At 40.5% G+C, this 23,050-nt stretch overlaps 1 protein-coding gene across 2 annotated transcripts in view; it reads right to left on the bottom strand.

The window, feature by feature from the left end:
- Positions 1-468: 468 nt before the first annotated feature.
- Positions 469-23,050, bottom strand: part of LOC127640373 (fibulin-1-like) — a 57,742-nt gene continuing 35,160 nt past the window's right edge. For both annotated transcript variants that reach the window (XM_052122887.1, XM_052122888.1), the window contains exon 17: positions 469-5,113. In XM_052122887.1, coding sequence (XP_051978847.1) covers positions 4,974-5,113 — 140 coding nt within the window. In that variant the 3' untranslated portion in view covers positions 469-4,973. The remainder of the gene's footprint in view (positions 5,114-23,050) is intronic.

The following is a 23,050-nucleotide window of genomic DNA, read 5'->3' as shown; positions in this document are numbered from 1 at the left end:
GATGACCGAGCCAAGTTACATGGAAAGTTTGATTTACTAATGATTTGAAACAACCCGAGCAAATTATGGTCAAATTATAAGCTTGTGAAATAATTGAATTACTCATTTTTACCAGCTAATTCTATACGGGAAGTTTTGTGGAGGTTTTACCCAGGGATGGGAAGGTTATTTAAAAAGTTATTCCAGGATAAATGACTAATTACTTATTGGGCGATGTTGCTGGAATGATATAGAGTATCTTATTATATCTCAGTTATATTTATGTATTTGCTCTGAAATTGCATATGCATTAAATGTTTTAAGATGATAACTAAATGTACAATTAAGTTGAGAGAACATTTTCAGGACTATTTAGATAATATTGCTTCAGTTTAGGTTGGACTACATATACTATACATGAATCACGTTCTTGCAATGTAATCATTATACTTTAAGTTTACACATTGCCTTGCTAATATTTTGAATATATGAACAATATCATTAATTCAATGAATACATGACTACTATCACATTTTATGTTACTAGACATTTGGCATATGTAAAACTGTGCATTTTGATCCACAACAGAAATGTAAACTTCACAGGTTCTAGTCCAGTGGGAACCAGGAAGTGATTGTTTACATAAACAATAGTGAGCGCACCTCGAAGATTGCATTTTTGCAGTAAAATTAAATGTTTATGCCACTGACGGTTATGTTTAGGGTTAGAGTTTGGGTTAGGATGTGCACTTAATAAAATATGCATTCATGTTGACTGTATTACACCATTTACAACAAAAATACTTGTTTTTGGCGCCACCCTGTGGACATTTAACCTAGGAAATTGGAGCTCATGCGTAGCCATGCGTTCAACAACACTTCCAGCTTCAGCCACTGGGGGCAGTGATTACACTGATTTTAGCAGTAAAACTTTCAACCTATATTGTTGCCGAATTCACAGTTTAAACATGAGACAGCATCTTAAAAACACATCGCCAATGAAGGACATTCTAGGGCATTGTTACATAGACCAACAATTAAACCGTGCAGACGAAACATGAGAATGCGTCCAATGTGAACATCCGTTCCAAGTATTCTGTGACGCCCCAAACCTCATTCCCTATAAGTCAAAAAATTAGGAGTAGAAATCTAAAAAAAAAAATTTAATGACACAGTCTGTGATGCATACAATACATTATGGAATGCGGAGTGTGTACAAGCATACAATCAGTGTCGATTCATCAACCAAACATTCATTTCTTCAGCTCTATAAAAGATGAGCTCACATCGATTCATAGAAACGCCTTCAGTCCAACTCTTAAAAGCAGCTAAAGAGGAAACCAGTAGCAAATAAGAAAAAAATAACATGCTTTTTCATTCTATAATAAAAAGCATTAGAGCAGCAAATTGTGTCTTCCCGCCGATTTAAACAGGGTGGCGTCTAAAGCAGGGCATCAGTCCCAGCATGCAACATTCTTGAATATCCTATTGTGATGTTCCTCTTGTAAAACTTGTGTGGTTGGTTAAAAGATGGAAATCATTCATTTTAGTTGTCCATTTATATGCTTATGCGGTTTCATGTAATTCAACTGGTAAAGCATTGTGCTACCAATGCTAGGGTCATGGGTCCAATTCCTAGTGAACACACCACCTGATAAAGGTCGAACAATAGTTGATTTTACCAATACCTAAGATGTTGGAAATGGCATATAACCAATTAATCGGCCAATAGTGTTTTAAAATCGATTTCTAGAAAAATGTATACAATTACAAAAGCAGATATGGTGCATTACGCAGGACTTTTGACTATAAACAAGCCGGAAACACACCAGGGACTCTTATTTTGAAATGATAGAGACTTGGGTCTGTTATGGTGCTCAATATGTATTTACCAAATGCAGCTTTTTAAAGCCTATATTTTCCCAAGATGAAGAGTTTTGTATGTATAAATATCACCAGATCAGATTTATTGATAAGGAATAAAAATAAAGAATACATTTGAAATCAGCAACTATCAGAATATTTTTTTTTGATAACTAATAGTTCCAAAAATCAATTATCGGTGAACCCAATATATATATATATATATACACACACACACACACACACATGGGCAGCTAAAAGTTACTAAAGTTGCATTCAACTGATCACAATGTATAATCAGGACATTAATAACGTGATAAATTACTATTACAATTTGAAAAACATGTTCAGAACTTCTGTAACTACTTCAAAGAGTTTTTCATCAATAAATCCTCCATGTGCAGCAATGACCGCTTTGCAGATCCTTGTTATTCAAGCTGTCGGTTTGTCCAGACACTGAGGTGACCTTTGACCCCACGCTTCCTGTAGCACTTGCCATAGATGTGTCTGTCTTGTCGGGCACCTTACATTCTAGCTCAGGGGTCTTGTAAGCTACAAGTGGCTCGCCAGGTGTCTCACCAGTCACCAACACATGATCGTTTAAAACTTTCTAGAGATCATTTTCCAACAGAAAGTGTGAAATCAAAACAGCGTCATTGACTTCAGGCTTTGCAATCGCACCGATTGCAAAGCCTGAAGTCAATGACGCTGTTTTGATTTCCTTTCTCCCAAATTTGTAGTACAGCCTACTCCTGGTGAACAAGGTTTGTTCGATTTTTCATGCAGAGTATTTTGCTGATGTACCACCACTGTGGAAGGCCACCTTTAAGACTTCTCGGAGTGACATGACAAGAAATTAGACACAAAGACGCGCATATGATGAAATATGTGTGATTATATTTTGAAGAACAGATGAAAGAAAAGCCGCCGATGCACGTCTGATTTGATATGTGTGCACATTACGTTCTGCTGTTCACGAGTGCAATGAAAGCGCATAGAGTTCTGAACCTCATTACCCAATAACTACTAATCTTAGCTGTTTTTTTACAAATGCTGTGATTTTACGAAGGTTTTTGTTATTTTTTTATGTGCGCCCAGGGTGTGAAATGCACCCGCCACCCTCAAAATGCGACAAGCCTCAATCCAGTTCGCGAGCTCCTCATTCAAATGCAGGTATTTTATGCGTGAGTAATTTTACTCACAACTGCAACGGGCGGGAAAACTGTAAGACGTCTCGGAGTGACACATGACAAGAAATGCTGTTAGTCAAAAAGACACGTGCTTGAAGAAACGCTCTTTATTATATTTTTAAGAACAGACAAAAGAAAAGTCGTCAATGCTCGTGTCTGATTCGCTGTTTCATTCGACTGAAAACTGTTTGCGAGAATAATGTCGTCTATGAGAATGCTGCACATGATCTCCGATCATCTCGTGAGGTGCTGTGAGTTTGTATTTTTGCAGTTTGCATTTAATGAACAATTGTAAAATAAGTAATTTCATGGAGACCCGCACAAACACGTGTACTCAAATCCATATTGCAACATGTTACCTATTAATGTTTGCATATTTGTTTGTTTTTGAGTAGTCTATGGGCATAATAAACATCGTATTTTATTGAAAAACTTTGTTTTAGAAAATTGTCAATTATTTTTGGCTCTTTTGAAAAAAATGCATCAACCAAAAATTTTAAATGTGTCTCCTTAGTGAAAAACGTTCCCGACCCCTGATCCAGCTGATCCCAGAAAAGCTCAATGGGGTGAAGATCCGTAACACTCTTTTCCAATTATCTGTTGTCCAATGTCTGTGTTTCTTTGCCCACTCTAAACTTTTCTTTTTGTTTTTCGGTTTCAAAAGTGTCTTTTTCTTTGCAATTCTTCCCATAAGTCCTCCTGAGTCTTCTCTTTAATGTTGAACATGAAACTGGGGTTGAGCGGGTAGAATTCAATGAAGCTGTCAGCGGAGGACATGTGAAGCGTCTATTTCTCAAACTAGAGACTCTGATGTACTTATCCTCTTGTTTAGTTGCACATCTGGTCTTACACATCTCTTTCTGTCCTTGTTAGAGACAGTTGTGCTTTGTCTTTGAAGACTGTAGTTACACCTTTGGATGAAATCTGCAGTTTTTTGGCAATTTCAAGCATTGTATCACCTTCATTCCTCAAACCAATGATTGACTGATGAGTTTCTACAGAAATCTGTTTATTTCTTTGCCATTTTTGAGCTAATATTGACCTTAAGACATGCCAGTCTATTGCATACTGTGGCAACTCAAAAACAAACACAAAGACAACGTTAAGCTTCATTTAATGAACCAAATATCTTTCAACTGTGTTTGATATAATGGCAAGTGATTTTCTAGTATCAAATGATCAATTTAGCACGATTACTCAAGGATAAGGTTACTTTTTCAAACAGTGATGGTGCTGTTTTACATCAGTAATGTCCTGACTATACTTTGTGATCAGTTGAATGCCACTTTGGTGAATTAATTTACCAATTTCCATCCGAAACAGCAAAATCTGTACATTATTCCAAACTTTTGGCTGCCATTGTGTGTATATATATATATATATATATTGTCTACAACCTGATTAATATATATATATATACCTTGAATGCATTGCTTTCGATAAATGTGTCTTCCAAATGCATAAATGAAATATAGTTACATGTACTGTATAGGTCATGGGTTTGGAACAATATGTGGGTAAGTGGTGGTGGCGTAGTGGGCTAAAGCACATAACTGGTAATCAGAAGGTTGCTGGTTCGATCCGCACAGCCACCACCATTGTGTCCTTGAGTAAGACACTTAACTCCAGGTTGCTCCGGGGGGATTGTCCCTGTAATAAGTGCACTGTAATTCGCTTTGGAGAAAAGCGTCTGCCAAATGCATAAATGTAAATATAAGCTAAATTTGAATTTGTGTGTGCATTATTCCTTTATGTTTCAATTAGTTTGTCTAAATTGGTATGAATTGTATCTGTTTGTCAGGCTGTACAGGATTTACATTTTCTTTCTTTTGCAATCATTCAGAACATTGCTAGAACATGTTTTGGGGGACTCCAAGGTGAATTGATACTTTCATAAATGGACACCTAAAATATTAAAACAGAAAGTCTGATGGGGACATTTTTAAAACCAGAATTCAGACACATAGATGTGAACGTTGATGATGTTCCGGTGAGAAACGACCCCGTTTGTGACGTAGTTCAATGCCAACTTCAGTATGGTGCTCAAAGGACCGACCAACGGCTTCACCTGTCTCACCACACCTGTAAGACGACAAAAACACAATCAGAAAAACAAAAACAAAAGTTTGCAACACAGGTAAACGTGACCCAAAACCTCATATGGGACAGATCTTGGGCTGGACTAGGACTAAAGTCCAGAAGAAGGTATCTAGATATAAATGATTCCCAAAAATCAATCTTTTTGGGAATTGCGAATATTCTTAATTCAGAAATGAGATGACTATAGTAGTAAAGAAGTTTCCAATTATTATTATTATTATTTATTTATTTATTATTTTTAAAGTATGAATGACAAAAATCACATTTCTTTTATTAGTTTTTTGCATCCTGACATTAGAGATTCTTGATTTGGCCCTGAATTGGCCAAACTTTCCCATCTGCGTTTGCATGATTACATAAAGTATGTTTTTATCCTTAATTAGTTGAAAGCAGTCTCTGAAGTTTAAAATTATGAACCTTTTATCATTTACAGAGACAAAACATTGTCGTAACTATGTCTGGATTATAAAGTTCCTATAATTGGTGATATACTGACTTGCTCACGGTTTACAAAAATAACAATAATTCATGGCCATTATGGAGGGACTCAAAGGAGCGGTACAAATGCGGTGATGGATGTCGCATCCACACTCATTGTTACAGAAACAAAGAAAAACTGAGTTCCTCAAAGGACACGAGACATACATTACAAGCCTGGTCGACCACACCCGCTTCGACCATTATGAGCAAAGAATGCTGGAAAATCACCTTAAAGTGAACAAATGATTAGAAGGGAATGAAAATACTGTGTTTATGGAGGCTGTCAGCACTGAATCTCTTGCCAGAGAATTGGTGACATTAAGCACTCAAATCCGAACACACGCATACAAAAGTCTTTAAAGGGATAGTACAGACGCACACACACACACACACAAAACTTTTTGAAACTCTTTTTGAAATGCCATCCTATGGATAAAGATGTCTTTTACCCCACAGTGGTGTAGTTACAGCATCTACCAGCAGGGGCAAACTGAGTCATGCTGCTAATCAGCCATGCTTGTCATTTATGATGTCATAGAACCATTTTTTGAATTCAAAAAGGTTTGAGAGATACAGCATAGAACATAGAACTTTTTTGGCGTAATCCTCAGATAAAACTATCGTGTGGCTTCAGAGGTCTTCGAATATAGCACTTGAGTGGCACAGACTATTTATGTGATCCTTTTTGTCAGTTTTGAAGCTTGGAAATGTAAGTCACCATTTGCATTATTTAAATGGGCAAAATAAGTTCGGAAACAACCTAATGGTGTGTAAACAATTTTCAAAATGTTATTTTTCGGCTTTGAGAGGCTAGCTGAAGTGGCAGAGAAGTGTATGTTAGCATGTTAGCGTATTAGCATTGTGAACTTCACTGTCTATGGTAGGCCTAATGAAGGGTAAATGAATGCTGTTAGTCACGCACAAATTATATTTTGTCGTCATCGTCAGCTGGGTTGTGAGTATTTTCTATGGATAAAGGGGAGGATTGATGCCTTTATGTTCTTACACATTACATGCTAGGCCACAGTTTAGTTTCCTAACATTATACATTTCAAAAGTATACAGTTATGGTTTTGTAATCCTCAATTATCGTTGATGAAAATGCCGCGCTAGTTTTGACGAGAGGTGTATATGTAGTGAAATAAATGCTTACTGTGGAGGTGTCCTAAGACTTTAAATTTCAAGTTTGGCCATCAAAACAAAAATCACAAGTCCTCCGGCCCCTGGTGGAAGGAACGCCCCGCCGCGTTCTCAGGGAACAGAAGGGGTCTCCCCCGCCCCTGGCAGCGGTTCTCCTGCTTCAGGCGGTCGGTTAGGAGCCCCTCCCCGCTCGGGGTCGGCGGTCTCAGACCCCACTGCGTTTCAGCGGCTGGTAGGTGTCTCCTCCGCCCCTGGCAGCGGCCCTGACCACTCCAGGAGGTCGGTTAGGAGCCCCTTCTCCCCTCGCAGTCGGCGGCTGCTCCTCCGCTTCCAGGCAGACAGCCGCGGCTGCTCCGTTGGGGTGGATGGTAGCGGCGAGAACTCCACTACAGCGTATCCCTCCTCCTTCCCGGGTGCTCGGCACCAGTGTAAATGGGTATAAGTGAAAGGAAGAGGCGAGAACCGGCTTGACAATAGAAATAAGAGTTTAATGAAGAAATAAACTAAAAGACACAAACACACACATAGGATGGACAGCTGCCCGTAAACGTTCTCTCTCTGTCGCACCACCTTCCGCAGTCAGCCTTAATCCCACTCGGAGGCTTGATTAGCCTGATAAGGGGCTGGGTGTGTAAAATCATGACCCGGTCACAGTTAGCAAAATGCATTTTTTAAAAGACACATTAATTACGCTCATTAATTCATGTGCGTAATTTATATTATAGAGCAAAACGTTTAACGTTTTTCACCATTTAACTTATTTAATGGTGTAACTTGTGTAACATAATGAGTATCTTGCATATATACTGCCCTTAAATGACATTTATGTGGTCAAATGTCTGTGCAGTATATAACAGCGCCATGGACCAACATGATACACTCAACACTTGATATTCAGTCAAAGAAAGCTTTGTCGTGGAAACTGACTGTCTTAGCTCTAGAACTTCAACAGATGGTCAAATGCCACTTGATGTTGATCACTGAGGTGGACCACATCACTGTAATCTTTGCAAACCATTGGCTGGTCAACGACTGAAAGATAAATACAAGCAAACTCTAAAACCTCTGCAAACATGTCTTCGGCCAGCAATAACACCACATAACAGCCGGACCTTGGAAAAAAGGTCAAATTCTGGGACCAGAACTGAAAATGGTGGATGCTGATTTTAGCAGTCCTGACCATTCAAAATGCCTAAGGTCCAAAAAATGAAAGAGAATGTTTTATGTTATCTCATAGCACGTGCTCTTGGCTTTGCTGTTGGTGTATAGTTTTGAGACATAAGACGCATTCTTTCATTCAAAAACAGCTAGCGAGATATCAACACACATGCTACCATAATACTGCATGATCATTACCACAAATCACTCAAAGAAAAGACCAACGTTTTTGAAAGTGTTTGTGGTCTTCCAAACCACTAAGATGCGCGAAATGTTCCCACGCTAATTTCAAAATGCCATGAAAGAGCAAAGAGAAGAAAATAGCTTGAGATAAGTGCATGCTAACAGCGTACACACTTGCCACAAAACAAATTCGAGTCGATGTCAGCAACCATTTGTCATGCTAAATGGCAATGTGGGTTGCGATATTGAAGGTTTACATGTAAACAGTGCAATTTCGGGTTTGTCGGTCACCCCAGATTTGAGAGCAGATGTATGACAGCATCCCAAATAGGCAGGTTTAACACTAGTTACAAAAGCACAGAATGAGTTTCAGGACCACAGTATTGGATAATAACATGCTAGCTTATGGGTTACGCAGGAAAGGGCGATGCAATCAGCCCACATGGTGAAAATGCCAAAGTTTATCTGCTCTATGGATGTCTGGTACAAATACCCCCAAAGTGGTACCACACAAGGATACAAAAAGCCTGGCCACTTGTTTGTTGGGAAGCATGGTTGCGTTATCCAAAAAGCCCTTAACAACTAAAAAGAGAACTTATACTTGTGCTCTTTGAAAGGCCTCGTATGCGGTTCGGTGTTTCAAGCTCAATTAGCAATGAATCATTGAGGTCAACAACTCCGATAGAAGTGGAATGTTTGTTTTAGTGGGAACTCTATTGAAATCTGAAACACACTGTCATGTTTTACAATTGAGTGCTTGGATTCTTTATAGCAGAGAGTTAAAGTGGAGTACATCTAGTAAGAAATTCCCACATTTTGGGAATTTTGCTGAGAACATCACGTTTCTTCAGGCAATACATTGACAAATATAGATTTGTGATACTGGAATGATTGACTTTTAAACTCACAAAGATCAAAAATCACATTTCAGACTGTTTCTGCACCACCAGGGTAATGGTAAAAATGGTCTGCACTTATATAGCGCTTTTATAATCTTAGAGGTTACCAAAGCGCTTTACACTGTGTCCCAATCACCCATTCACACACACACACACACACACACTCATACACCAATGGTGGCAGAGCTGCTATGTAAGGTGCTATCCTGCCATTGGGAGCAACTTGGGGTTCAGTGTCTTGCCCAAGGACACTTCGGCATGTGGAGTCATGTGGGACGGGAATCAAACCGCCAACCCTGTGATTAGCAGCTGACTCGCTCTACCACCTGTGCCACAGCCTCCCCAATTATTAGTAAAATAGGATATTCAATGAGAATACATTTAGAGTGGAAATGGTTGATTTTATCCATTGTAAATTGATGGGATTGTGAAAGGTGTCCGCTGTGTACCAGAATGTAGCTGGGTGGGTGGAGGGGAGCGGTTGAAATTAAGAGGTATTTGTGACATCAGACGAAAAAGAAAGTTGCTTTGGAGACAGAGCAAGTTATAGTTTAGCAATAGCCAAATAGCTAATAAGCCATGGTTTGTTTTCATAATCTTTCATCAGAAACTTGCTCCGCCTCTCAAATGACTTCCCTTTCCATTGGCGTCGCCAAGTCCATCCAGACCATTGAATAAAGTTCAATTTAGCCATTGTTTGGATTCCATTTTGGAATGGAACGCCCACTTTTCACAATGCAATAAATTCCAATTGGGTCACATTAAGTACCTCCTTTCGCAACACACGTTGAGTATCGTTTTACTTGGAAGTATATAACATTATGGAAGTAAAATGGGTTGTGAATGCCATTTCATGTTGACGATTAATTAAAGAAAATATTTCTCTTGAACAACTCCTGGCATCAAAGAAGTTCCTAGGTCCTCTCGCCTCCTTGCAGTCGCTGCCCTTAAATACGCCACACTAGATGATGAATCAGTCATGATGCATGACCGGGATCCCTCGCCGAGCTCTGTCGGTGAGTGAAAAGTATCTGTGGGGTCCGTAGACCACCTCAGGAGAAAAGAAACGGTTCAATTTTCAGTGCTAATCCCTCAGCTGACAGGCAGAGGAGTCTTTGTGGGTTTGGTCCTGCTCATCGTATGGCTAATTTTGAATCATTCTGTGATGTGTTGCTATCGAGAGGCCAATGTTTTAGACTGTACTCTTCTTGGCTTCAACGTGTGGTGCGCTAAACATTATCCTGCTATTCTGTCCTCTCAGATAAGATAAAGAGCACTCCAAAGACACCTTCCTCAAGCATAAGTAGAACTCAGTTGCGAGTAAAATAGTTGAAGACTAACCTTAACCTGACTAAGTGGCAGTTCGTCTTCTGTTCTCTTCAACATAAGGTAAAAACAATTCATTCGAGTCTCTGCTGAGAATTTTACGTCTTTTTGTGGCTAAATATTTATTTTAATGCTGCTGTTCATCACTACAATTTCAAATAGTTTTATTGTTTGGTTTTTTTTGCCAGATGATTACTTAGCTACTTTTCTTAACTTGTAGTGTAGCTTGCTACCTTTTGAAAGAGTAGCTTGACTGTAATTTAATTACTTTAAACACTCAATAAAATCGCTTGATGGGTGCAGTTTCCTTTCATGGGTAACATGTTTTTTCTGTTAAAACCGAATGTTGGGCAGGACATATTCAAGGACTTGTCCCTTATTTTAATATCCAATAACCATTAGCCTTTAGCTTATATCATAGCCGTGTGCTATGATTTGCTACTTCAAATTGCTAGTTAGAGGTAGGTGGTAGTAGGGAGATTTTTTAATTTAGATATTTGTATTGTATAAAAATGTGAATACGAGTGAGTTCAAGGTAAGCCATCAATATTTTTGGTCAATTTTGTTGCCTGGAAAAGCAAGACTATGGACTGTAAATGCATTTTTGCTCAAGGTTAGGTAAGAGTATGCTATTAATTACAGGGTGGCCCAAAGGAAAAAAAGAGGCCACTTTGGTTGATTGCTCATAACTTAAAAATGCATAAAAGTAGGGGCCTGGGTAGCTCAGTAATGGTAAATGGTCTGCACTTATATAGCGCCTTTTTAACCTTAGTGGGATTCAAAACAATTTACACTGTGTCCCATTCACCCATTCACACACCAATGGTGGCAGAACTGCCATGCAAGGCGCTAGCCTGCCATTGGGAGCAACTTGGGGTTCAGAGTCTTGTCCAAGGACACTTCGGTATGTGGAGTCGTGTGGGCCGGGAATCGAACCGCCAACCCTGCGATTACATTTACATTTATGCATTAGGGAGACACTTTTATCTAAAGTGACTTACAGTGCACTTATTACAGGGACAATCCCCCGAGCAACCTGGAGTTAAGTGTCTTGCTCAAGGACACAATGGTGGTGGCTGTGGGGATCGAACCAGCGACCTTCTGATTAACTGTTATGTGCCTTAGCACACTACGCCACCACCACTAGTGGACGCGATTAGTGGACAACCCACTCTACTCAGTGGTAAAGACACTAGCTACTACCCTTGGGGTTCACTAGTTAGCTGAGTGACTCTGGCCAGGTCTCCTAAGCAACCAAATTGGACCGGTTGCTAGGTAGGGTAGAGTCACATGGGGTAACCTCCTTGTGGTCATTATAATGTGGTTCGTTCTCAGTGGGGCGCTTGGTGAGTTGAGCGTGGATGCCGTGGTGGATAGCGTAGATGCCATGGTGGATGGCGTGAAGCCTCTGCACATGCTATGTCTCCATGGCTCAACAAGCTACATGATAAGATGCACGGGTTGACAGACATGGAGGCAGCTGGGATTCGTCCTCCGCGCCACTACGCCACCACGTGGACTTAAAAAGTGCATTGGGAATTGGGCATTCCAAATTGGGTGAAAAATTGGAACCCCCCCTCCATAAAAGCATTTGCATGATTTTTGGCTTACCTGTACGACTTTTTGTAAACAACAAAATGACACCACTGTGACGTCATCGTGAGCAACAACTTGCTACAAATAAATAAATAAGTAAATCGTTTCGCTTTTCAAAGTTTTCAATGGCAGCAAACTTAGCTGCTTCTCTTTCACCATGTGGATTTTTTTGGGGACAAACAATTTACTTATTTATTTATTTGTAGCAAGTTTTTGCTCACGATGACGTCACAGTGATGTTATTTTTAATACAAAAAGTTGTAGAAGTCCGCCAAAAATCATGCAAACACCTTAATGCATTTCTGAGTTATGCCTCGTTTTTTTAGGCCACCCTGTAGATGGCACCAAAGCTAACAGACTAAAATCCACAAAACTCAATTCTTAAACCATTTAATTACTTTTTTAAGATTATGAGTTGCTTGTAGAATGAAAAACTAGAGTTTCACAGTAGCTTCCCAAACACTGGTTGGAAAGCTATATGCTACTGAGCTAGCGGTTGATGCAAAGCAATGCCTCATCCCTCCATTGCGTCTACATTTCTCACACGCTTGACTAAAATTCCTCTGGTCTGTGTGAAGGACAGTAGCCATAGCCAACATCACATACCTGATCACAGACGGCCTGTCTCTACAGTCACCTCCACTGTAACGTTAACTTCCCTGCGTTAAAATATTGCATCACTTGGATGGAGCCCCAACCACAGGTGCATATCCCTACCAGATGTTTCAACCGAGTGGAATTTTTATCCCGCTTTTTTTAATCCAACCTGAGGTGTAGCCAAACTGAGAGCTGCTCAAGTGAAGATGCCGCAGCGTTTGATTTTCCACCATTTGCGCCTGCGGATGTCGGTACATTCCCCATGCTCGTGGTAGTCAAGAGAGTCACCACAGTTCTGGGCTTTTCCAAGCTTGCAATTCTGATATCAATACGTCATTTGCTAGTCTCGTGTTTAGACAGGCCTTGGACTAAACGGCAAAAAGCCTGGACCAAATTGATGCTTATTCTGGCCAAGAACCACCCACTTAGACTGGAAGAGTCATCTGACTGACACGATAAAGCCACCAATCACAGTTTGTTACATGTGTCCAAAATTGTCCCACATAAAATAAGTATTTTAATAGCAACAAAGCAGCCAACCGGACAGTTCCGCTCTTGGATATCTAGTTTGCATGCTATTAAGTGCCTCAAAATGTCACTAACCTGGCAAACTGTCAAATCCTTCTATAATTTCATCGTTAAAAGTGCTTGTTGTATCATCTCTGTACCTTGTAAACACAACTTTGTTTCCAGGCAGACAGACATAAAAAGCCAATGCACCATACTCGTGGGAACCAACAGTGGCGGAGCTAGGGGGTGGCCAGGAGTGGCCGTGGACCGAAACCTGGCCACCCCATTGGCCACCCCACTCGCGATCATCTCTGTACAAATGCACAAACTTAACATATGCACACACCAAGGTCCCCAACCCCCCCCCAGGTAGCTTGGTAGCTTGCCCCTACCTGGTCACCCCTTTGAAAAACTCCTGACTCCGCCCCTGGGCACCAAACCAACCAAATAGATTAGCGCAAAAAGACAGTGTTTTCCAGTTTTGTGTGCATTATGCATCAGATGGTTAGTGACGACTGTGGCAGTGCCATCTGAGGCTGGTACCATGTCATTGACGTCTAAGGCCCATACTGTACAAGAGTAATTCACACTTCATGCCCGCTTGGACCACACACACATTGATACAGACGTCCATTGCGCGCCACTTTCTCAACAGCACCACAAATAAAAGTAGGAAATTGCACACAGTCAGTGACATGCTGCAAAACATAATTTTTATATTTAGTGATTTCCAATAAAAATATCAAAACATCCTTAAAACAAGATAGGGGTGAATTCACAAAACAGTTGCGCCACTTTTGCGTTCCTTATTTCTCCACTCAAACCTGCATATTATTAACCGCCACAGTCCAGTTTAACTGTGTGATATCTGCGTAAACTGTGATTTATCTTACATAAAAACACCGTTACTGATATTCTTACTGACTTCATTGTGCGTAAGTTTACATTTTGACATTTTGAGAATAAGCTGATAGTTATCAACGTATTGCTATGCATGTAAACACTCATTGTTATTCTTTTCAGTGCAAACACGCCTCCTTTATATGTAAATTAAGGGTATGTTTACACGTCAATGATGTACTAAAAACTGAGATGTTTTTCCTTTGTGTTTTTGGAAAGTTTCGCGTACAAACGACAACATTGTCAAAGCAATCCCCGTTCACACGGATCCTCGAAAACAACTAAAAACGCTGTATTATGCACGCCAGGCCAGTAGTTGGCGATGTCACTTTGTAAAGAAACACTACGCGCCTGCTCACATAAGCATTCTTCCACAGAGTGGTAAATACAAACAATGAAGATGGCGAAAGCATCGAGCAAATTTGTCTGGACAGACGATGAAGTTGCTTTATTACTACAAGTGACCCTGGAATATAAAGCACGCCACCTTTTTAAGGACTCCAACTGGTGGGCGTGACATCATTGTCACATATTCGCGTTTTTGTATGTTTACACGGAGACGATAACGGCATCGATTTCAAAAACGTGCAAATTGAAACCCGTTTTCAAAAGTGTCCGTTTTCAGGCCCAAAAACGCCGTTGGCGTTTATACGAACAGCCAAAACGCTGTTTTAGTTGAAAACGTTGTCATGTAAACGGCCCCTAAGATTATAGGTTGTGCCTTTTTTCACACAAGTGTTATTTCCCAGGAACAATTACACACACTGGGATGGGATGGCATGAGGGTGAGTAAATGATGAGAGAATTTTCATTTCTGGGTGAACTGTCCCTTTAACTTGGAAAGTCTGTCAATCGTGGTGAAAGTAATTCATTAACATTACATTATAAAACAACGCAGACAGTGTGTGCAAATAAACAAGGTCATCAGCGAGCAATTCGTTCTTTCTGAATTCCCCCTTGAGTGTATCCCAGATCACTCAAAGTCTCCATGGAGACTGTAATTCTGCCCGCATCTCTTTGTGAAATGTTGACTTTGTAAAAATGAGCCACCACTTTGAGTCAGACAACATAAAACGGTGTTAAAAACAAGCACACGGTGCTATTTTGATGCATTGGGTTGGTCACTATAGACACAGCTTTACTTGGTTTTGCTCGAACGATTGCAGCCGGCAGTGTTTTCACTCAATCGTAACTGCTGAGGACAACGTGTTGATGACAGATGAGAGACGAAAACTGCTCCTAATAACTAGGAGCCATTGAGGTTTTCTCCTATTAAAACTTTACCTGCTTTAAGTTTGAGAAAGTTAATATTTCTCAAACACGGCACCTTAGAATTTCACTATTGCAAGCCATTTTGACGTTTAATAACAGTAATAATAATAACAGTAAACAATAATTATCTATATAATAATTTAAGCCAATCAAATGTACATTAGTTAAAATGCTTATTCTTGGTGTCAACAATGGAGTCACTACTAGTGAAATTTTGTATATATAAGTAATTAATGAGGTTTTTCACTAGTTAAAATGTAAATGGTCCGTGTACCTTCGGAATATTTAAAAATGTTTTTGTCGTTTTTGTCATCAATGCTTAAACAATAAACTGACTGTTTACTCGTTTTTCATCTAGAATTTTTTTTTATATAAATTGAGAAAATGTCTTGGTTACTGTCGTAACCTCGGTTCCCTAATGGCGGGAACGAGACGTTGTGTCGATGTAGTGACACGAGGGGTCGCTCTTGAGAGCCCCGAACACCTCTATTATTTTGAGAAAAGGCCAATGAGAATTGGCGAGTGGAATCTGTATGCCACTCCCCCGGACATACGGGTATGAAAGCTCTCAATCTCATTCAGGTTTTGTGCTGAGGAACCGAGACAAGGTCTGGCCATTTCAGCGGCTAGTACAGCGGTGTGGCATGAGGGACACAATGTCTCGTTCCCTCCATCAGACATACTGTCGTCAGTTCGTCGAGCACCTCTGGTAGGAAAGGATCCGGGGAAATGGCCGTGAGCGCGCCCTGAACCCAGGAACCAAACATCAAGCCGCAAGCGCTCAGGGGAGGGTGGAGGGTTCCAGTCCAACCTCATAATTGCGTCGGCCTGGGAAAGCATGGCGGTCCGCTCTGCGTCAGTCCCAGACTGGGCGGGCAGACCCGAAGGTGGCAGCCCAGTCGAGTCCTCAGCATCCGACATCGCCAGTGCGCTCTCCAATGCAGCGATCGAAAACTCATACTGCTCGCAGGCTCTGAAAGAGACGTCAAGCTGGCTATGAGGCGGGCTGGTCTCATTTCAGAACCGGACAACAGCAAACAAGCGTGCTAGGGAATGGGAGGTCTGCGGGAAATTACCCATCGAAACCTCGCCCATTTAACTCTCCAAATCCTCCAGCACCAGCCGGGCTGGCCTCAAACCCGTGGGTAGATGGCGCAGCATGGAGGGCAGCTAGAGTGGCTTTCTCGCTTCGGAAGGAAAGCTGCGACCGAAACGTTGCCATGGTCATATTTTCGCATTGAGAACATGAACCACCCACAAACGCAGCCTCAGTGTGATCACTGCCAGACACGTGAGGAAGCGCCCGTGACCGTCGGAGGTGGAGAGATAACAACCGCATTCAGGAATCACACAAATACTGAAAGGCATCTTTAAAAAGACTTTCGTCGTGCAGAAGGAGAGAAAGCCGCTTGAAATGTGCCGTATTTCTTTTGTTTTTTTTTTTTGTTTTTTTTTTTATTCACAATTTAACTATTTAACACATTACACATAACACAATCACAGAAAACACCAAGAAGAATACCGCTAAGTATATCGACAAGACACACAACAACAACAACAAAAAAAAAAAGGAATCTACACAGTCTATGGATTATCCATTATTCCATTTAAGTTGATAATTGTATAGTCTCTGTATAATTTAATACTAAGGACCATGTGGTTTGGATCTCTTGCAGTCTTGAATGCTGTTTACTTGTAATTTCTTCAATGGGCAACAAATCTATTATCTGATCCAGCCATTGACCCAGTGTGGGTCCTGACTGGGAAATCCATGCAGTAAGTATGCATTTTTTTGCAAAATAAGAAAACATTGTAAACACACATTTTTTGTAAAGGGAAACTTATTTTCAATATCATAATTCAATAAATATAACATAGGGCATAGCTCAAAAGTACAATTACACATATCTTGAATTACTTTATGAATCTTCTCCCAAAAAGAAAAAATAGCTTTACAATACCAAAATAAATGCATGAATGTTCCTAATTCAATTCCACATTTTCTACACATAGGAGAGTTTGTGTCATTAAATGTATTAAGCTTCACTGGAGTTATATAGTATTTATACAGAAATGTATAATTAGTTTCTTTAACTTTAATGTTCACACTCAAAGGTAAGGTCAAATTAATACACAAAGTTAACCATTCTTTTTCGCTGAACTTCCTTTTAAGCTCTAATTCCCAATTTGTTCTCAGAGAAGAAAAAGAATTTGGGGAGCTTTCAATCAGAATTTTATACAAATGAGAAATCTTCCCCTTAACCGAAGTAGCAGAAATAATAAATTTTTCCAACTCTGTAGGATATTAATCTAAGTTGTCCCTTTTTCTGTAGAGATGTAATAATGGGACGAACCTGCAGATATTTAAAAAAATCTGTTCTAGGAATTTGATATTCAACACAAATAGCAGTAAACGATTTAACAGACTTAGAGACTTCATCAAACATATGCGCAAAAGTTTTCAGCCCATGAAGTGACCAGTTTCGAAAATCAGTTTGGAAAAGTGCTAAAAAGTCAGGGTTAAATGCAATAGGAGAGTTTTTACTTATATGACCTTTTGTGCTCAAATACCTATTACAATCCTGCCAAGCTTTCAGTGTGGCTTGTAAGGGGGGCAGCCCCTCTACACTCGTCAGAAACTTCAAGTTATTAACATAAAGTGTTGATGTAATCTCCAATGAATAGCATACTAATGATTCCAAAGTTACCCACAGGGAACTATTTTCCAGCTTCCAGCCTATGATATTTCTAATTTGGCAGGCCCAGTAATACCACTGAAAATTTGGAAGTCCTAAGCCCCCTTTTAGATCTAATTTTGTTAAAGTGGACAACTTAATTCACGGAGTCTTGTTGTTCCATATAAACTTTGTTAAACATCTATTAATTAGCTTAAAAAAAGAAAAAGAAATATAACATGGTAACATATTAAAAGCGTAAATAAACTTAGGGAGTATACTCATTTTAATAACATTAATTTTCCCAATAAGAGATAGTGGGAGGACAGACCAGGTCTGAAGTTTCTTTTTACAAATCTCCAGTAAAGGGTTATAATTGTCCTTAAATAGTTTATCCAAAACGGGTGTCACTTGAATTCCAAGATATTTAAAACCATATACAGACCAGGGAATGGGGCATTCTTTCTTGACATTATTTTCATTTGGGATATTAAGAGGACAAATGAAAGTTACTTTTTGTAAGTTAACCTTGTACCCTGAAATCGCAGAGAAATGTGCCGTATTTCTTAAGAGGTGAATGGAACAGCAGTAGTATTCAGCTCGCGGATAGTTCAACCGCTTGGCTCTGAAGAAAAAATCTGAATGAGAGTGGGCATTCCTTCTCCTTTATTTACATTTATCCAAAGTGACTTACAGTGCACTTATTACAGGGACAATCCCCCAGGAGCAACCTGGAGTTAAGTGTCTTACTCAAGGACACAATGGTGGTAGCTGTGGGGATCAAACCAGCAACCTTCTGAATACCAGTTATGTGCCTTAGACCACTACGCCACCACCACTCGTACACCTCCCTAGGGAGTTGTTTCAGGCACCAGCTGGGAGGAGGCCTCGGGGAAGACCCAGGACTAGGTGGAGAGATTACATCTCCACACTGGCCTGGGAACACCCCGGGGTCCCCCAGTCAGAGCTGGTTAATGTGGCTCGGGATACGGAAGTTTAGGGCCCCCTGCTGGAGCTGCTGCCCCCGTGACCCAACTTCAGATAAGCGGTTGAAGATGGATGGATGGATGGATGGATGGGCTGATACCAACCCCGTCTCTGCTAAATTGCTCTCAGGGCCCCTTGGCATTCTTTGAATGCCCACTGGGTGGCGGTACTGCCCTATTGAGAACCCCTGTGTTACAATATCTTTAAGTGCTATTTCATTTATTCATGTCTGAAAACCATTTCCAGACATCTGAAATGCCGAATCTAACATGTTGAATTTTCTTTTACTGAGATCAAAATTTTTAATTTTTACTAAATTTTGATATCAAACTGCAAGAAACTCATAACATCCTTAAAACATGTAAAAATGTATTGAGAAGCAAAACGGCATAAAATATTAAGTCTTGTTATCAGACCAAATTTGATGCAGTACAATTGATTACTAATATAAAAAATATAATCTAGAAACTCCATTGTTTACTTCAAGAATTAGCATTTTAACTAGTGAAAACGGAATTATAGATATCTAGGTCCAGATTCAATAACCTGCATGTGATTAAATGTGAAAGTTCTTGCGATATGCTTGAAAAATTCCATATCTGAAAATATTTTCTTGTATAATTAAAAAATGTTTTAGTGAATGAAATGTGGTGATGTATTGTGTTTAATGGATTCGTATAACGATCTGTTTGGACAGTCTCCATGTTGCTCAGACACACCACAGCATCAACAAACATTGTTTTAACAGTGACATGTGACATAAATCAAATTAAGCCTTTTTATTCTAATCCAACCCCCGGGGAGATGCGATGGAGGACCCACTGCACTCATTCATGATTTATCTATACCAGCTGTCCTCGAAACACAGCCGTGGTCTGACTCATGCCCCGTCTGCCCATGCAGAGACGACCGTAAGACCACCGTTGAGTTCTAATTGAAGCAGCTTCTAATCACGAAATGAGGCCCCTAAGTGGGACAAACAGGGTATTGTGGGGCCCCGAACCAAGGCCCTTGTAGATTATAGTTTGTTTCAAAACCAAGTAAGCTGCTTCACTGTCTACATAGTGCATCTGAACCATCGAGGAACATGAAAATTATACATTGAGAGTCACACAAACAGCATGAGAGACTCGATTCGCGATTAACAATAGAGCAAAACAGTCTGGTCCCATTAGTCAAATATACCATTCATTTTCTCCATAGGGGAATTTGTATTTAATGATAACTTATAAATAGGGCTGGGCGATAAAACAATACCGATATATATCATGATAAAGAAACGAGTTGATAAGCTTTTGAGGAATTTTCGATATTTACTGCGTGTCGCTAAAACACAAGCAGTTCGGCTTTTTCAGGCTGCGTTTACACTGGGGTGGATGAAATCCGCTCAAAGGCGCACACAGCGCTAAGAAAGAGCTCGCTCCGCACTGCTGCCAATCCTACGATCCACCTTGCGATGGTGACGCTCGGCGCTAGGAGAGAGCTACCGCTGCCAATCCTACGATCCACCTTGCGATCGTGACGCTCGGCGCTAGGAGAGAGCTACCGCTGCCAATCCTACGATCCACCTTGCGATCGTGACGCTCGGCGCTAGGAGAGAGCTACCGCTGCCAATCCTACGATCCACCTTGCGATCTTGACGCTCGGCGCTAGGAGAGATCTACCGCTGCCAATCCTACGATCCACCTTGCGATCGTGACGCTCGGCGCTAGGAGAGAGCTACCGCTGCCAATCCTACGATCCACCTTGCGATCGTGACGCTCGGCGCTAGGAGAGAGCTACCGCTGCCAATCCTACGATCCACCTTACGATCGTGACGCTCGGCGCTAGGAGAGAGCTACCGCTGCCAATCCTACGATCCACCTTGCGATCGTGACGCTCGGCGCTAGGAGAGAGCTACCGCTGCCAATCCTACGATCCACCTTACGATCGTGACGCTCGGCGCTAGGAGAGAGCTACCGCTGCCAATCCTACGATCCAACTTGCGAGCATGACGCTCGGCTATCATAAGAATTAATTGAAAAATGCTCTCCGTGCCAGTGGTAACGTAGGGTCAGACTGGATGAAGTTGCTAATGCTAGCTGCCTTGCTAACGATTAGGCTATGTCGGACACCGGATTGATGCCATCCGCACCGCAAGACTTCATGACAACGGTTGCGTCCTCTCATCGTCTCTAGTGAAGAGCGCGACAAATCAACAGTGATGTGGACGACAGCTCTGATCTTTCTGCGCTGTAATCTTGAATATTGTCCTCTAGCACCAAACATGCATCGTTTCTGCCTCGTCCCGCTCAGCACAAACAGATGGTAAATGATCCCGCAGACCCCACTGCTTTGGCCGTCGCTGGACCCCCTGTGCAGTTTTGTTGAATATCAATGATAAATATCAATATGGAACAATATGAAAAAGATTATCGTGATAACAATTTTGGCCATATCGCCGAGCCCTACTTATAAACCTTTAAAAACAGACCTACTGTGAGTTCTGAGGGTGTTTATCGATGGTATGCTTCTGTTGTTGAAGCCATCAGTCCACGTTATTTCTTTTACATTTGTAAAATGTCAAGTTTCATTGCAGAATTCCTGTTGAGGAACTGCACTACCCATAATTCAAGAGAAAGATCAACCACTCAGAGAATTGTAGCCAACAAAGTGCATCAAAAGAGCTCTGCAGTGACCGCCCACTCCCATGACTCACCGTGAATGATGCAAATGAGTCTCTTAAACGGTTTTGACATTTGCAATAAATCTGAATGTTTTGCATTAAATAAAAATTGCTTGTTTATATACTCAGAATTAACAACTTTAAATCAATAGTTTAATATTTGTACACATATATTATTGTTTTATTTGATTACGTCATTCACAAGTCTTGTACCTTTTTGACTGGTTTGGTTCATGGCTTTTAACTCTTTTATGAAGGATTTTATGGGGAAAAAACTTCTGGAACCAAGATGGCCAAACAAATGGACGGACGCTGTTGCACTGTTTAGAGTACTATAATAAACATAAAAATACAGCAAACACAAAGATTTGGAAATAATGAAAACCATTATTCTCCCCCATTTTCCACTTTGAATCAAGTTTACTTTTCTTAACTATAGAAAACAAGACAAAAATACTGAGAAAGAAAATGATGAAATGATTAAATAAAAATTGTCTAGGTAACTTATTAGGCATTATAATGAAGTAACCTTCCTTTTGGAACAGTGATGCTTTAGGTTTTAAGCATTTGTGTGAGTGAAACGACTCCATAAAAACATTCGATTTCATGAAAGTTGTTCCTCCTTGCATTGAGAAGAGGACAGGCTTTCATGTGGTACCCTCACAAATGGCCTTGGTGCCAGGCCTGACAAACACACATGCAAACATACTTCATGACATTATGCCAGGAATCCACACAACCACAAGTGTCTGCTGTCTGCATTATTGCCGGCTGTTTTTGGATCTTTTGTGTTATGTGATTTAGGAAGTCTATTCTCTGGGTTAGAAAGTGGAACTACCCATGAGGTCTGCTCATACAAAGATGGTCATTACACACTTCAGGATTTCATTACAATGGCTTTCAACTTAGTTGCACAGATCTTTAACGTTCAAATCCTATTGTAAAGTGAATGAAATCAGGGACTAAAAACGTAAATGTTTTCAATCTGGTTCAGAAGTGCCGTAGCCTCCTTTCCAAAAGGTTTCCCGTTAGAACAAAATAAATGTCCGGTTAATAACGTTCTTTTTAAAATGACAGTACTCTGCGCTGAGGGGTGGGTGAAAAACCCAGAGAACCAACCGTCATGGTCTGGAAAACCAAGCCCAAAATAAGCCACTGGCCTCTCCAAAATAAGTGAAAATAAGCACTTAATTTTTTTCACGTGTGGTGGATTCATCGGCATAGAAATCATAACAAGCAGTAAATTAACAGTTAAATATAATTTGATCTACTTCTGAGTCAAAACCTGGAAGCATCAAACCTCATGTTTCATTTTTACATTTACATTTACATGCATTTGGCAACTGCTTTTATCCAAAGCGACTTACAGAGCACTTATTACAGGGACAATCCCCCCGGAGCAACCTGGAGTTAAGTGTCTTACTCAAGGACACAATGGTGGTGACTGTGGATCGAACCAGCAACCTTCTGACTAACAGTTATGTGCTTTAGCCCACTACGCCACCACCACCATTCAGGCATCACGATGCGG

This window comes from Xyrauchen texanus, chromosome 49, assembly GCF_025860055.1.
Source record: "Xyrauchen texanus isolate HMW12.3.18 chromosome 49, RBS_HiC_50CHRs, whole genome shotgun sequence".
NCBI lineage: Eukaryota > Metazoa > Chordata > Actinopteri > Cypriniformes > Catostomidae > Xyrauchen > Xyrauchen texanus.
Note: the sequence above shows the minus strand (reverse complement) of the source record. Positions and strands in the feature narration are given on the sequence as shown.